This window comes from Zootoca vivipara, chromosome 14 (genome assembly GCF_963506605.1).
Source record: "Zootoca vivipara chromosome 14, rZooViv1.1, whole genome shotgun sequence".
NCBI lineage: Eukaryota > Metazoa > Chordata > Lepidosauria > Squamata > Lacertidae > Zootoca > Zootoca vivipara.
In genome coordinates this window covers 44,615,190-44,629,910 of record NC_083289.1, presented here as the reverse complement: position 1 = coordinate 44,629,910, position 14,721 = coordinate 44,615,190, and the positions used below count along the sequence as shown (strand labels likewise).

Genomic DNA, 14,721 nt, shown 5'->3' with positions numbered 1-14,721 from the left:
CACTCGTACATTCCAAAAAAACAAACAAGGATCAGTGAGGCCAGAGGCCAGAGAAGGAACACACCGTTTATGACATTATCTTAATTTGCAAGAGATAACTTAGGTTGCTGATGGCTCATTCGTACACACAAGAATCACAAAAGATTCATCGTGTTGTATCATTTGATTGTCACCTCAACTTTGAGGAGAGTCCATTCACACATTATGCTCTGGTTATCAAGTGGATCAGCCCAAAGCACCCCTGAAATGACATGAACTTCTGTTCAGATATGAACATGTGTTCCTGCTATGTCACTGCTTGTTTGTATGAATTTTATTGAGACTGGGCCTAGCTATGCACCCGCTTTGGTCCAATTCTCACAGTTGTTGGGAAGAAGGGATACTGCTCAGAATTGTTCCACACACCAGTCATAGCACCTCATGGTGACCATAACACACAAGATCTCAGGCAATATCTAAAAGCCATTTTGCAAATGCAGCTATGTGAAGCTCTGATAATTCAGATGATCTAAAATGCCTTACGCAGCTGAATGGAAGAAGTAATGTTCAGCCTGGTGTGACCAGACTGGCCAGGCCACTTCCTGGTACTAATTTCTCCAAGTGTTTTTATTATTATTATTTAAATTAAAAATACAGGGTCTGCTGCATTGATGTGAAGCAGCAGCAGTTAACCTGGCTGCTCAAAATAAGATATGTTCTCAGTGGGGGAGCATCCATGAGTTCATTTATATGTAGGTTTTAGAGTAGGAAAAGGGAAATGCCAGGTGCTGATAAACTACAACTCCCATCATTCCTGACCATTGACCATGCTACCTGGAGCTGATGGGAGTCTCACAACATCTAGCGAGCCAAAGGTTCCTCATTTCTGTTTTAGAGCATTTGATATGGGTCAACATTGTCACCTTTCACTGTTGTGGGTGTATGTGGGTGACTGTTTTTTTAATGTTGTATGGATGTTAATACTTTATATGATTTTTTTCTCTTGGTATCACGCATTTACGTAAATGCTTTCACAGCAAGTCACTTGGAGATCTTTTTAGGTAACGAGCAACTAGCAAGTTTAATAAATAAAATAATGGTGCCTAATAATTACACAGCATAGACCCACTGAAATTAATGGGCATGGCTATTAGGCATAGGTCTATTCATTTCCATGGATCTATGCTGAGTAAAAGTTAGCTGGATGCAACCCAATATATAATTAAAACTAAAATACAACCTGAAACCAACAATAACAGCAGCATGAAAACACATAAAAGCAAATAAAACAGAAATTCAAAGGATCCAAACATATAAAACAGGGTCTAGTCCAATAGGTCAAAAAGATGAGCCATGTAGCAGCAAAGAACCCATTTTGCATGCAGAGGTTCCCTTCCTCTTCATTTAAGAAGCCTCACATGCCAGGTGAAGTGAAGGATCTTTGTATGAGACCCTGGACAGCTCCTGCCAGTCGAAGGTCAGAGCAGACAATACAGTACTATCTAACGATACCCAGATGGACAAATTAGAACATAAGAGCCCCACTGGATCAGGCCAAAGGCTGTCTAGTCCAGCACCCTGTTTTTGCAATGGCCAATTAGATAATGTATAATGACCACTATACGTTTATTTCTGCCTCAACTTTCCCCTGACAGGGACTCGACGCAGCTTCCAGCCAAAATAAAGAACTGCTGAAAACTGGTGTGTGTGTGTGGAATGACAATTATTTAAAAACAATTCACACACATATGAATGAGATCTATTCAAAATATACAACCACAACAAAATCAGTATTGCACCAGCACCCAATTAGATGCCCCAATGAGAAGCCCAAAAGCAGAACCTTGAGCCCAGCAGCACTATTATCCACACTGGTGATTCCCAGTAGCTGGCTTTCAGAAGCATTCTGCCCGCCAATTGTAAATCCTGTAGCTTTAAGTACATAATCTTAAGGAAGCTTCTAGCATGATGTGGGGTTGGAGTGTCAGACTAGGCCCTGAGAGACCAGGGTTCAAATCCCCCCGTCGGCCATGAAACTCACTGGGTGACCTTGGGCCAGTCTCAATCCACCTCACAGGGTTGTTGTGGATTTAAATAAGGAGGGGAGGGAACAATGCGTGCCGATTTTCTGCTGCTTGGAGGAAAAGGTGGAATATAACTGCAATAAACAAAATAAAAAAATTCCTGTATCTGAAGAAGTGTGCATGCACACGAAAGCTCATACCAAAATATAAACTTAGTTGGTCTTTAAGGTGCTACTGAAGGAATTTTTTTATTTTGCTTCGACTCAGACCAACACGGCTACCTACCTGTAACTGCAATAAACAAATAAATGTGTCCCTCTGTGTGACCCAAATGACCTTAGCTATGGGCCGCTGTAATCCCAGGATGTAAAACTCCTCTTAAAAATAATCAGAAATGGCTGCAGATTAAACGCAATTGGATCGGGGCGGCAAGGCCGTAAATTAGGCAGTTACTTGGAAGTAAATCCTATTACAATAAGTGGCAGCTGCTTTCAAATACGGTAAACTTGCAAAAAGCAGGCTTCTTGGCGCAGCTGCAGGACATGAGCATTCTGAAAGGCGCCGGCTGTGATTGGCCGTGTTCATAACAGGGGGCGGAGCACGCTCAGGGGCCTCCTTCCTCCCTGCTCTCCCGTGTTGGTAAACGTTCTCCCTCGGCCCCACGTGGCCTTGCGAGAGGCGACCGCATGGCTCTCGCGCCCCGCTGCTTCCTGGGAGCTGTAGTTCCTCTCCCCTCCCCCTTTCCTATAAGTATCCTCCCAGCTCGTTCGCATCGTGACTACATTTCCCATGCGCAGCCGCGAGGGATGGGGAGTCCGAGCGCTCCCGGTAAACGCCGCTGCGCGAAGCACTCTGGGGCTTGTGGTTCGAGCTCGGAGCGGGAACCTTTCCCGCTTTTCTTTTTTTAAATCCTCCCTTTCCCTTGCCCCGCCTCTCCTCTCCGAACGGGAGCAAACTCACCTCTCCACCCCGCCCCCACCCTAAAGATGACTACGTTTCCCGGCAGGCCTCGGGACCCTTTCCCTCCTCCCTCCCGCTCCCACCCTTTGCCTCACCGCGCGCGCCCTTCCCTCCCCCGCCCCCCCGCCCCCGCCTTCACTTTTGGCGGAGACATTTCCGAAGCGAGTCTCTCCAAGATGGCGGCATGGGGAAGGAGGCGCACTGGCCCCGGCAGCTCCAGCGGAGGCGGCGCCGCCGGAGCGAGGGAGAGGTGAGCGACTGCGGCCCGGCTGGCTGCTCGGCGACCTTCCACTCCCCCCCGGTCTCCCGGCCTTCACGCCCTGGGCCTAGGGGAGACGAGGGCTGCTTCTCCCCTCACGCCCCCCTTAGGCCCCTCAGCTTCTTTGAGGCCTCTTGGCCTTGCAGGGGACGAAGCCAGGCCTCGTAGGCCGCTTACGGGCGCCTCTGTGGAACGGGAGAGCCGGGAAGGGCGCGGGTTGGTGTTTGGGATAAGAGAGGGGAAGGACGGGGAAGCCCCGGAGCCGGCGCCAGCTGGGAATGAAGGGTGCTGCTGAAGGATTGCCCGAAGAAGCGGGGGTGCCGAGGTCATTGGGTTTAGGAGGCAGGAGGGGTCGCTCCAGGGTTGGGGGGGCGAGAGAGGTGGCAGAGGCGAGTTATGGGGAGGGAGGGAGGGAGGGAGGGAAGAGAAACGAGGCTTCGGCCTGTGCGGCACAAGGCCTTGGCATAGTAGGGGGAGGGGCCACCCCCGGGAGGGGCCCGGGGCAGGAGGAGTTGGGGGCTGCAAGAGTTCATTCTTGGGGAATGAAGGGGGAGGGGAAGGGGTGGGGCGCAGGGAGAGGGGTGGGCACGGGATGGGTTAGGGGTTGCAGAGCTCCTGGAAGAGGTGCTGCCGAAAGAGAGGTCACACGAATGTGTGTGTGTTTGTGCGCGAGAGAGAGATTGGGGGGGGGGCGCTGGAGGCATCAACGCGTGAAGCTTCTGTGAGTCCGAGGAGGAGTCCAGTTGCCTCACGAGGTCTGGGTTCGGGGTGGGGGAAAGGTCGTGGCTCCATCAGGCTCTGGGAAAAGCAGGTTATCCCCTCACCCCAGCTTGGAGAAGGAGGGGCAGCAGGCCTGTGGCAAGGGAAGGTCAGTCCACAGCGTCCCTTAACTCCGAGCGTGTTTCACCCATCCCAGATGTTGCACCCGGAGCTGACAAGAGTAGCTTCTGCTTAGACCAAGAATATTCTTGGATGCTCTTAAAATCTATTTTTGAAGGCCGCAAATGCTCCCCCAAAGTCCTCTGAGAGTGACCTCTTGGTGCACGCACAGCTGTTCCTGTTGGTTGAGTGATTTGTGTTTTTAGGTGTTGCATTGTTATGGATTTGGAAGGTTAGGGAGCTGGCGGGGTGGAATTAACCTGGTGGCTCCTGGCTGTGGCAATTTCACCCCCTTTGGCCACCAGCTCTCACTTTACTTCTATGCAGATACTGTAATGGTAGGAGGTGAAACAAATAATATCTACATACTGTAGTTTTCTTGGGGATTTCTCCCATTGCTCGAATTAACCCCAAAAGTTTTAACATACTGTATTTTTAGTTTTGAAGTTCAGTCTTTTGTTGTAAAGATTCTCAGTTTTACGGGTAAGCTTCTAAAAGATCAGTATTTTCAACTCTCATTTGAAACTATTGCTGTCTTAACTCCTAATTATAATTTTGCATCCCGGTTTCAGCAAACATTCCTAACTTCAGTTGTTGCTTGTTCCATTCTCTCCCATGAAGCCAGTATGAGGACTTTTGAGTAATGGTTGGGACATTTTAGACTAGACAGTGGAGAAAGGCATGATTCTTCTGAAGTATCAATGGAAAGATAAATACTCTCAGCTTTATGTTAAAATGGTTGAAGCCAATAAGGAATAGTTGAAATGAGATCTTCAGTTGAAAGAGAGTTTAAGACTTCCAAGTCAATGTATGGTAATAATAAAGTTATCCATATTGAGTGGAGTGTTTGTGAATATGCTAGAGCAGTTAGAACAGAGGTAGGCAACCTAAGGCCCATGGGCCAGATGCGGCCCAATCGCCTTCTCAATCTGGCACGCGGATGGTCATGTAAAAATCAGCTTGTTTTTACATGAGTAGAATGTGTCCTTTTATTTAAATGCATCTCTGGGTTATTTGTGGGGCATAGGAACACGTTTATCCCCCCCCCCAAAAAAAAATATAGTCTGGCCCACCACATGGTCTGAGGCACAGTCCACGGCTGAAAAAGGTTGCTGACCCCTGAGTTAGAACTTGGACCAATCATGTTTAAGGCAGTTAGAGGCAACTGGGATAAAGAAATGCTCTGTGTTGCATGTGAAGTCTGCAGAAGTGTTTTCTGAGAGTCTGTTGCTTAGGAAGCTGATGTAGTCTAAAACATCTGGAAGGAATCAAGTTGAGGAATGCTGACTTAAACAATGGTTATGGATTGGCTGCAACAAGTGTGTGAAACTATGGTTTGAATAGCTCTGCAAATCTTGGGATTGCGCTAACCAAGGTTAAGTTTTCATCTGCAGTGAGCAAACTGGTAAAAGCAGGTTCTTTGTGCCTTTGCTTGCAGGGTAAGAAGCTGGGCTTCTTGGCACCTATACCTGCTCTCCAGAGACTGGGTTTAGCCCAACCAGCTAAACTATAGCATCATTGTATGACTGAGTTCTCAATCAGAGTGAAGTCAACAAACCCCAGCAGAAACTAACCATAGCTAAGTGTTATGTCTGTCATAGGTAATTGGAAAAACAGTGTATGCTAGTTGGTAATGTGGCTCATAACAGGAGTTGAGTACAGTAATATTCCTGTTTTTGTAAACAAGGAGATCATACCCAGAGTAGAAGCATTTAAAAATGGTCATAACAGTATTACTTATTTTGATGCAACCCCCGGTAGGGATGATGGGTGTAGTTTTAACCACTGTTTACATGCAGCTGACTCAAGAAATGTTCCAGTTCTTTGTTTCTGGCTGAAATAATTGTTAACCCCCTTGTATTATGGCTTCTACCCTTCTCTCCATTGAGAAGTTGGAAATGTACATGTCTGTTTTCTGCCCATCTTTTTTCAGTGTCCCCTTCTGAGTAACATCTGTGTGACTTTGGCTGCCAGGAATGTGTTTTGGACGCAGAACAGATCTAGTGTTCATCAAATAACCACAGAATTCGTGCAGCTTTCATGGTAGATGTATTTCCCTTCATTTGTCAGTTGGTTATACCTGCTTCCTGCTTCTTGGATTTCCCATCAATGAGCTTTTTAAAAAATATGCTTTCAGGCTATTTTGATGCTAGGCGGTTAGCTTAAAAGGGAGTCTTATTGACATGAGAGGGTTAATGTTGGGCGAATAACTAATGAATAAAATATTGTCCGGCATGATGGAATATGGTCAAATTTAATAACATAGCAGATCCCTCAAACCAGTCAGAAGCATCTCTTTGAGTTAGAATTCCAGTAAATTGTGTGTTCAGATGCTGCTCTTTGACATGCTGCCTCTTATATTATGATGTTTGACTGTGGTTGAAATACTAAGGAAGGCATGGGGCCTATTTTTTAGCTACATCACACTGTCAGCTTATTCGGGCTTCTCCCCTTCCCAGCTTTACAGGGGTCTCTGCACAGGGTAGTAGGGCACTTACTGCGCATGCAGAAGGTCCCAGCATCTCCAGGTAAAAGTTGGGGAAGTCTCTTGTCTGTCTGTAATCCTGGAGAGATGCTGCCAGTTAGACAGTACTGAACTAGATTGATGAAGGGTCTGACTTTGTATAAAACAGATTGCTCATTAGGGGCAGGTAACCACTGACAACAACTTCAACTAGCTGCTGTTTCTCCATCTCATCCCTCACCCTCATCATTGTCTGGAGGTAATAGACTACATCAGTTAGAGTAGTAACGGTTTCTTTAGACCAGGCATTGGTCCACATTCCCTCAATGGGCACCTTTCCAGGGGTCACATGCCACAGGCAGAGGCAAAAGTCGGCTGAGGATGGATGGAACTTGAATAGCAGGCTTCATTCCAGTCAGGTTTCTACGTACACTTCCCTCTCCATTCAGGGAAGCAAGGGCATTAGCACAGTTCAAGGGCGCATTCCAATCAGGCAAGAGCATTCAAGAAAGTGCTGAGCAAGGAGGGGACGCAGCCTGGAAGAACCAATACAGGGGCCTAAGGTTCCCTACCTTTGGATTACATAGTGCCATTGGCATATCTGGTACGGTATTCAGCCAAAATACATAAGTGTATTTGGGACAGATATGTACAGTCAAGAGGAAGGAGGGAGGAATGTTGGCAAATGCAGCTGAATGTCTTAAACCTTTGTTATAGTTGGGAATGAGGATTAAGGGAGTAATCCAAATACTATGCAGAAGATACGGGTTTTGCAGAGGAGAGTGGAGGCACCACATGTGTTTGGGGTTCGAATTCCATGCCAAGGATGGAGTAAAGAAAAATGACCAGTCTTGTGAAGTACTTTGAATGTTTAAAAGTGCTTATGAACCATGTATTTTTAAGCTTGTGTACTAATAGTGAACTTAATTCTCTGAGCAATGATCCTTATGAAGCCAAAATGGCATCATTCACACACAAGATGGAGGTGTTGGCAGCCTTTTATTAGATTTATACTGTACAATGCAACTTCCTCCAAAGGAGCGCATGGCAGCAAACATATCAATACTAAATACAAATAAAACTTGTAGAAACAGTTTGGAACAACCTTCTAAAAACCAGTTTAAAATGCCTAAAAGCAACTGCCTGCTCTCAAACTAATAATTTCAAGATTGCCAGGGACATGACTTTCAGTCATCAAAGGCCTGACTAAATAATTGTATAAAATTTCTCTTAAAAGTTATTAGTGAGGGAGACAGATGTGCCTCAGTAGGAGGGCACCCCACAAACATGGGACATGCCACCGGCCAGGTACCTTCCAGTGGCTGCACCGCCAGCAGGTTCTCCCCGGGTGATTGTACAGACTGAGCACTGTTCAAAATTCACCAGGCACATTATGCGGGGTCCATTTGCGACCACGTGGATATCTTTGGCTGTTGGTGCCGAACATTTCTATCTGGCTGGTCCCTCCAGCTTTCTTAAGCAGGTAAGCAGAAGAGCTTGCTTATTGCATTTATCTCCCACTTTTTTCTGAAAGGAGAACATGGTTCACCCCCCTCTCCTCAGTTAATCCCTACAACAACCCCGTGAGGTAGGTTAGGAGGCTGTGACTGGCCCAAGGTCACTCAGGGAGCATCATGACCGAGTGGAGATTTGAACCCTGATCTCCTAGGTTCTAGGTCCGACACTCTAACAACCACTGCAGCACACTGGCTTTCTAAAGCTGCTATGAGGCAGCTCTACAAATTACGTAGGTAAATATGGGGAAAGCCAAATTCACTTAAGGATCTGGAATATTTTCATTGAAGCTTGAATTTGTTTTCTTCTGGATTGTTTTATTTGATGTTTTAATGTGTTGTAAATTGCTTTGACATTTTTTTCTTTAAAATATAAAGTGGTACAGTATAGAAATGAAATTAATAACAATAATTAATCTCATTGCAAAAAAGGGCACCTAGACACTCCATTGTGACACCATAACCTAGGTTTAAGGTGCTATTTGGTAATTAGCTTGTATATCCATGTGTTTCTAATGCTGGGCCCCAGGTGGTTGATACTGGTTTTAAAAAACCGTAAATAGTGGGGAGTCTGCAAGGTGGGTCCCATGACGAATGGACATGCGCAGTGGCCATAGAGCACTGGCTAATATTGGAGGGGTGGAGGTGAAAACTGGGTGGGAAGAATAGGATGGAGGAATACTCCACTGCAGCATTTTGTTGCAACCTCCACTTGTTCCATCTGTTTCAGATATTCAGGCAGTGAGAGTGCCGTCGCATATATAGCCAGAGCGGTACCATCCACAAGGCAGAGGGAGGTGTCAGCAGGCTCAGAGGAACCTTGAGGTTTGCAGAAGTACAATAAAGATTTTGAGAAACTAGCATTTACTGTGAATATATGATCCTGTGATTGTTTTCTTGTGTGAGCCACTAGGCGTACATTCAGCTGTGTGAGTCTTCAAGTTGACCAAACACAGTGGACAACCTACTTTTATTCAACTGTGAAGTTTTGGCTTTTCCATTCTGAGTGAAAATCTGCTAGGCCAGTTCACATGCGTTGCTGTCCTTTCGTTTCACGCGCCCCTCTTCAACACTCTCTTTTGAGCATGGCTTTGCACCTGGGGGCTGATATTAATGGTAATACCTACACTACACTACAGTGTGTGTGGTTAGGCGTTCTGGGGTGGGCATCCTCTCCATTTAGCTCTGGTCTCTAGTTACTGCCCTATTGTTTCAGCTCTGAGGTTTCCCCAGCAATCTTGTCGAACCATGTACAGCCTTGGTGATACTGAATTCTTTAACCATGGTTAGCATTGAAAGAGTTTGATACACATAACACATGCTTGTCTTCGGCTGTGCCAGACAGTGCAGACCCTAGCGATTAGACTTGAGACAAAGTGATCCAAGACCCCTATGGTGTGTGGCTCTTGGAATTTAATGGCCTTTGAAAGCTCATGCAATTACTCGGATGTACCCTTCTATACTTGATGCGCCATGCGACACAAACTTTGCCAGTCTGCTGTGCTGTCCTAGAAGCAAGAATTCCTCTTCTTCCAAGAACCACTTCTTTGTCCTAGTTTGTTCCTGATTTAAATAACATTTTATTTCATTTCTTAATAACTGACATAGAGAGAATCTATATATATATAAATGTAAACTGGGTATGTTCCTTCATCCCCAATGTTCAACAAAACCACTTGACCGATTGAGGTGAAATTTTGACACATCACATGCGAATGTCCGAAGGCTATAGGAAAGTTTGCTGAGACAGATGGCACACCTGTCCCATGTAAAACCCCGTGTTTCAAAACACACCACTCAGAAGAAAATGCATGCTGGGAAAAGAACCAGGTTGCAAACCAGCGTCCTCTAGCGACGGCTACACTGGATGTTTTTGTTGTTGTTTAGTTGTTCAGCCATGTCCGACTCTTCGTGACCCCATGGACCAGAGCACACCAGGCACTCCTGTCTTCCACTGCCTCCCGCAGTTTGGTCAAACTCATGTTGGTGGCTTCGAGAACACTATCTAACCATCTCGGCCTCTGTTGTCCCCTTCTCCTTGTGCCCTCCATCTTTCCCAACATCAGGGTCTTTTCCAGTGAGTCTTCTCTTATGAGGTGGCCAAAGTATTGGAGCCACAGCTTCAGGAGTGTCCTTCCAGTGAGCACTCAGGGCTGATTTCCTTCAGGATGGATAGGTTTGATCTTCTTGCAGTCCATGGGACTCTCAAGAGTCTCCTCCAGCACCATAATTCAAAACCATCAATTCTTCGGCGATCAGCCTTCTTTATGGTCCAGCTCTCACTTCCATACATCACTACTGGGAAAACCATAGCTTTAACTAGACGGACCTTTGTTGGCAAGGTGATGTCTCTGCTTTTTAAAACCTTCCCTCTCAACAGCATCTCTGCTCCTGTTTACATACTAGCCCAAAGTCTTTACAGACTAGGCCGAATGGAGGTACTGACTCGACTGGGTGGGGGTTGGGGGGAGGAGGGGATGGGATAGGTCAGGACACGGTGGGACCAGTCACAGGGATGAGCCGGGGTGGGGGGAAGAGGGGGCATGGTACGTCATGGGTTGGGACAGGGTGGGGGGGAATCACAGGGGTAAGCCGGGAGGTGGGGGGAGGAGAGGGTGGGATATGTCCTGGATCAGCACAGGGTGGGGGGAATCACACAGATGAGCCACAGCAACGTGTGGCAGGGCCAGCTAGTTTGATATAAAAATTTGTCCAGAAGGCATTCAGAAATGCTTGCACTCTACAATGTCTTTGGTAGTACTTTGGCATTCCCTTCCAAGGCATCTCTTGAACCTAGGCTTCTATCATTTAGGTGCTGGGTTAAGACTGTATTTTTACTTTGGCTTTTAATTAAATTATGACCTGCCTTTTTAAACAGGCTGCTAGCTTAAAATAACTTATTATTTTTATGACCTGTGTTTCAATTTTATATTGTAAGCTGCTTTGAGCACATTTGACAGAAAGGTGAGATAGACTGGATTGTCAACTGATTGTTTAGTTGGTCTACTGTGCAAATTGCCAGTTGATTGTTAAACATCATATAGGTGCCTTTTGTGACACAGAAGCTGTGAAAGTGTAAAGCTGCAAAGCAATAGTTTAAAAACTGCTGCTCATTGTTAGGACGGAAGGTCATCTTAGTATTTCCATTCATTGCCTATTACAGGAAGTCACCAAAATGACATCAGAGAACAAACAGGTGCCTTTAGCTTGCATTGTGGTGGATTAAAGTCCCCCCCCCCATTAACTAAAGGATTAGTTGAGTTATCAACCAATTATAGCTTGCAGCAGTACTGTGTGTGTGTGTGTGAATGTGAGGTTTTCAAATTCCTATACAGCTGAATGCAGGAATTTCTCCCGCTGTGGGTGTGTATACGCTAAAGCTTGCAGTCTTGAAGCATACATTTTTGCTATTGCTAGATCCTCTCTCCTGCCCCCACCCCCTGCTGGGCTATCTCAAATGTATGAAGAGGCAGTAAAAGTAACTCCCAGAGCCCGAAATCCTGTCCCAGCTGTAGGTTTATTTGTGCTGTACTTTATATGCAGGGTTCAGATTTAATCTTGGGGTTCTTGGGTGACAAGCGTACAGACTTTCATCTTCAATGTATTGAAGTCCATGGGTTGCCGCAACTGGTGAATGCAGTGTTGTTGTTTTAAAAGGAATTGCTAATGAGGCTGTCACGTGATGGATAGCCTCTATGGATTTCTCTACACTCTTCTCGAGATTCTAATCCTTGCTCTGATTTAGAGAGAGAATTGGGTGTGCTGAGCTTTTTTGCAACAGTGCTAAAATTTGCAACCCCTCCCAGTGTCATCGGTGGGAACGTTTTTCCAGGCAGACGCTAAACAAACTCCACACCACACAAAGCTTCCCTTTGTTTTGGATGAGAGGGTCTAGAAAAAGAATGTGTAGAGTACACAGCTGCTCCAAAGCTTTGTTCCATCCCATTTTGAACAAAGGTGTCCTTTGGCTATGTGGTCTGGAAAAAGCTTTCCCCTGCCGTGGTGGCTTTAAAATGGGCTAAGTTGATCTGTGTCTCAAGCACAATACTAGCAGGGTGCTTCAATCCCTGCTTGTTATAGAAAGAGGAGAGTAGGTTTTAAAGTCCCCTCTTCAAGAGATTGCTATTTTCTGGGTTTTTTTGTTCAGAATAAATCCTAAAGAGGATATTGGGGGGGGGTCGTCTCCCCCCCCCCCTCCAAGTCAAGTAAACAAGATTGCTCCTCGAGTCTTGTTTTGCATGGTGTACCTCACCGCAGCATCAAAAGTTTTAAAATTTCAAAGCAGCTTGAAATCTTTTGTCCAAATTGACTGATAGCCATTTTGCAGTGGGGTTTTCTTGGCTTCCCAGTAGGGAATGTGAAAACTACTTCAATAGCAATGTCGTACCACCACCACAAGCACTTTTTGATTTTGTGTGTGTGTTGATCTGCCCTGCTGATGTTCTCAGACATGCTTTCAGTAGCATCCAATATCTTAATCCTTGCTCATAGTCTGCTAATGAATACAGCAGTGTGTCCTGTTCTGGCCGATGACTTCTTAATGTTGCCTCTCGTGCTGCTTGTGTTTCTGGAGTTCTGCTTTTACATTTGCTTTGGACCTTGCATATTGTGATTGGGAACTGGTTTTGCAAATACACATTAGGAAGGCCATCAAGGTGTATCAATTGTGGCTCTTCCTTTGAAGCATGTGGGAGCAACAACAGGGAAATGACTGCATCTCCTTGCCATGTATCTTGAAGGGGGAGAAGCCATAGCCTTGTACATCTGGGGCAGAATAATTTAACCATAGGAGGCCAGTGTCATTTATGCAAGGGTAAATTATGCTGGTGTAACTGACCCCTATTGCAAACTGTCCAGGGGTGGGGCTGAGCCTACCGGTAGGAGAGGGAAAGGAAGAATTTAGAAATGGAGTTTGACTTAAACCACTGTTTTCATCAGTGTAATTTGTGCTGGGTTGCTAGGTAATGTGACCAAGCTGAACAGAGTCTGGACTAGAGGTAAATCTCTGCCCGAATGCTCCTTTTTTGAGACTGGTTCCAGCTGAGCTGGGTTGGAGGATGGACTGGTGCACCTCTGACTGAGCTGGAATGCGGGGCTTAACCTAGCTGAGCCCTGACTCAACTGGAGACCCACCTATTCCAAACTCCTGGCAGATCAGATATTGGGTTTGGATTGCTCCTGAATGCTCTCGATGTGGCGAAACACTTCCCTCGTGCAAAATAGGTGCATGTTCAAGTCATTACACTACAGTGGTACCTCGCAAGACGAATTTAATTCGTTCCATGAGTCAATTTGTTTTGCGAAAAATTCGTCTTGCGAATCGCGGTTTCCCATAGGGATGCATTGAAATCTCTTTTTTTGCCCATAGGAACGCATTAATTAAATTTCAATGCATTCCTATGGGAAACCGCGATTCACAAGACGAATTTTTCGCAAAATGAATTCGTCTTGCGAGTCACCATCGGATCGCAAAACGCATTCGCCTTGCAGGGCATTCGTCTTGCGAGGTACCACTGTAGTTCAATTCAACAGGACCTGCAGGAGAGCTGGCAGTACCCACCCACCCACAGTGAGACAGGTAGAATAAAACAGCAAAACATTCATAGTAGAAGACTGAAGGGAGCGGTGAATGTGGTGCAATATGCCATTTGTAGCACTGTTTGGGTGTTGGGAGTGAACCAAAGAGGATCTTCCCTTCATTTATTTATTTGTCTTCCTCTAGTCACAGACCTGTGAAGGATCCATAAGCAAAATTGCAAAGTACCGTGTTTCTCATATTATAAGACATGTCTTATATTTATTTTTTCCTCCAAAAAACACACTGTGGCTTATTTTCAAGGGATGTCTTATTTTTTCCTCCTCCTCCTGGCGCGGCCGGCATTGCTGCTGCGCCTATCACTATGTCTTATTTTCGGGGTATGGCTTATATTCCTTGAATGCTTAAAAATCCTGCTATGGCTTATTTTATGGGTATGTCTTAAAATATGAGAAACAGGGTACTGCTGGTTCAGAAAATGTTCTGAATTTCTAAACTTGAAAGAGGCAGAATCTGATTCCCCTCCCAGGCCCATTAATTGCTAGTGTGAGTGTGGATTGGTTAATTTCCAACCTCCATGTACCTAAATGGTCCCATTCTCCAGGTTGATGTTTTGGAAACATTCCTCAGGAAAGCTTTTTGCCTTCAGAAACTGGCCTCTGAAAAAGTAAGTACACCTTACTTGCAGGAACAATCCTGTGATGTTAATTCTTAATGTCAGCGGCCACCTTCAGACTTTGGCCAGGTATACTGATAACATGCACCGCTTAACGAAAGGTTTTTTCTAGTGGAGGTTGCCTCGCTAGACGAATTCGTTTTACGAAAAATTCGTCTAGCGAATCGCGGTTTCCCATAGGAATGCATTGAAATTCAATTAATGCGTTCCTATGGGCAAAAAAAGTTCAAAAAAATTCAATGCATTCCTATAGGATTCGCTAGACGAATTTTTCGTTATAAGAAAAGACCCGTGGAACGAATTAAATTCGTCTAGCGAGGCACCACTGTACTTGAGGGTCTGAAAGTGTTGCTTTGTGTAGATCACGGGTGTCAAACACAAGGCCCGGGGGCCAAATCCGGCCCGCCAGACCTCGTCATGTGGCCCGCCG

The 14,721-nt window shown here is 45.6% G+C and overlaps 1 protein-coding gene across 5 annotated transcripts in view; it reads left to right on the top strand.

The window, feature by feature from the left end:
- The first annotated feature begins 3,082 nt into the window (after positions 1-3,082).
- TMEM11 (transmembrane protein 11) overlaps positions 3,083-14,721 on the top strand; it is a 14,505-nt gene continuing 2,866 nt past the window's right edge. Inside the window, exons 1-2 of one of the 5 annotated variants that reach the window (XM_035131852.2) lie at positions 3,103-3,213; positions 6,035-6,144. In XM_035131852.2, coding sequence (XP_034987743.2) covers positions 3,148-3,213; positions 6,035-6,144 — 176 coding nt within the window. In that variant the 5' untranslated portion in view covers positions 3,103-3,147. Of the gene's footprint in view, positions 3,214-3,806; positions 6,145-7,835; positions 8,049-8,809; positions 8,905-14,721 lie in introns of those variants that run through there. The other 4 variants (XR_004693593.2, XR_004693592.2, XR_004693590.2 and 1 more) reach the window with 4 other exon arrangements.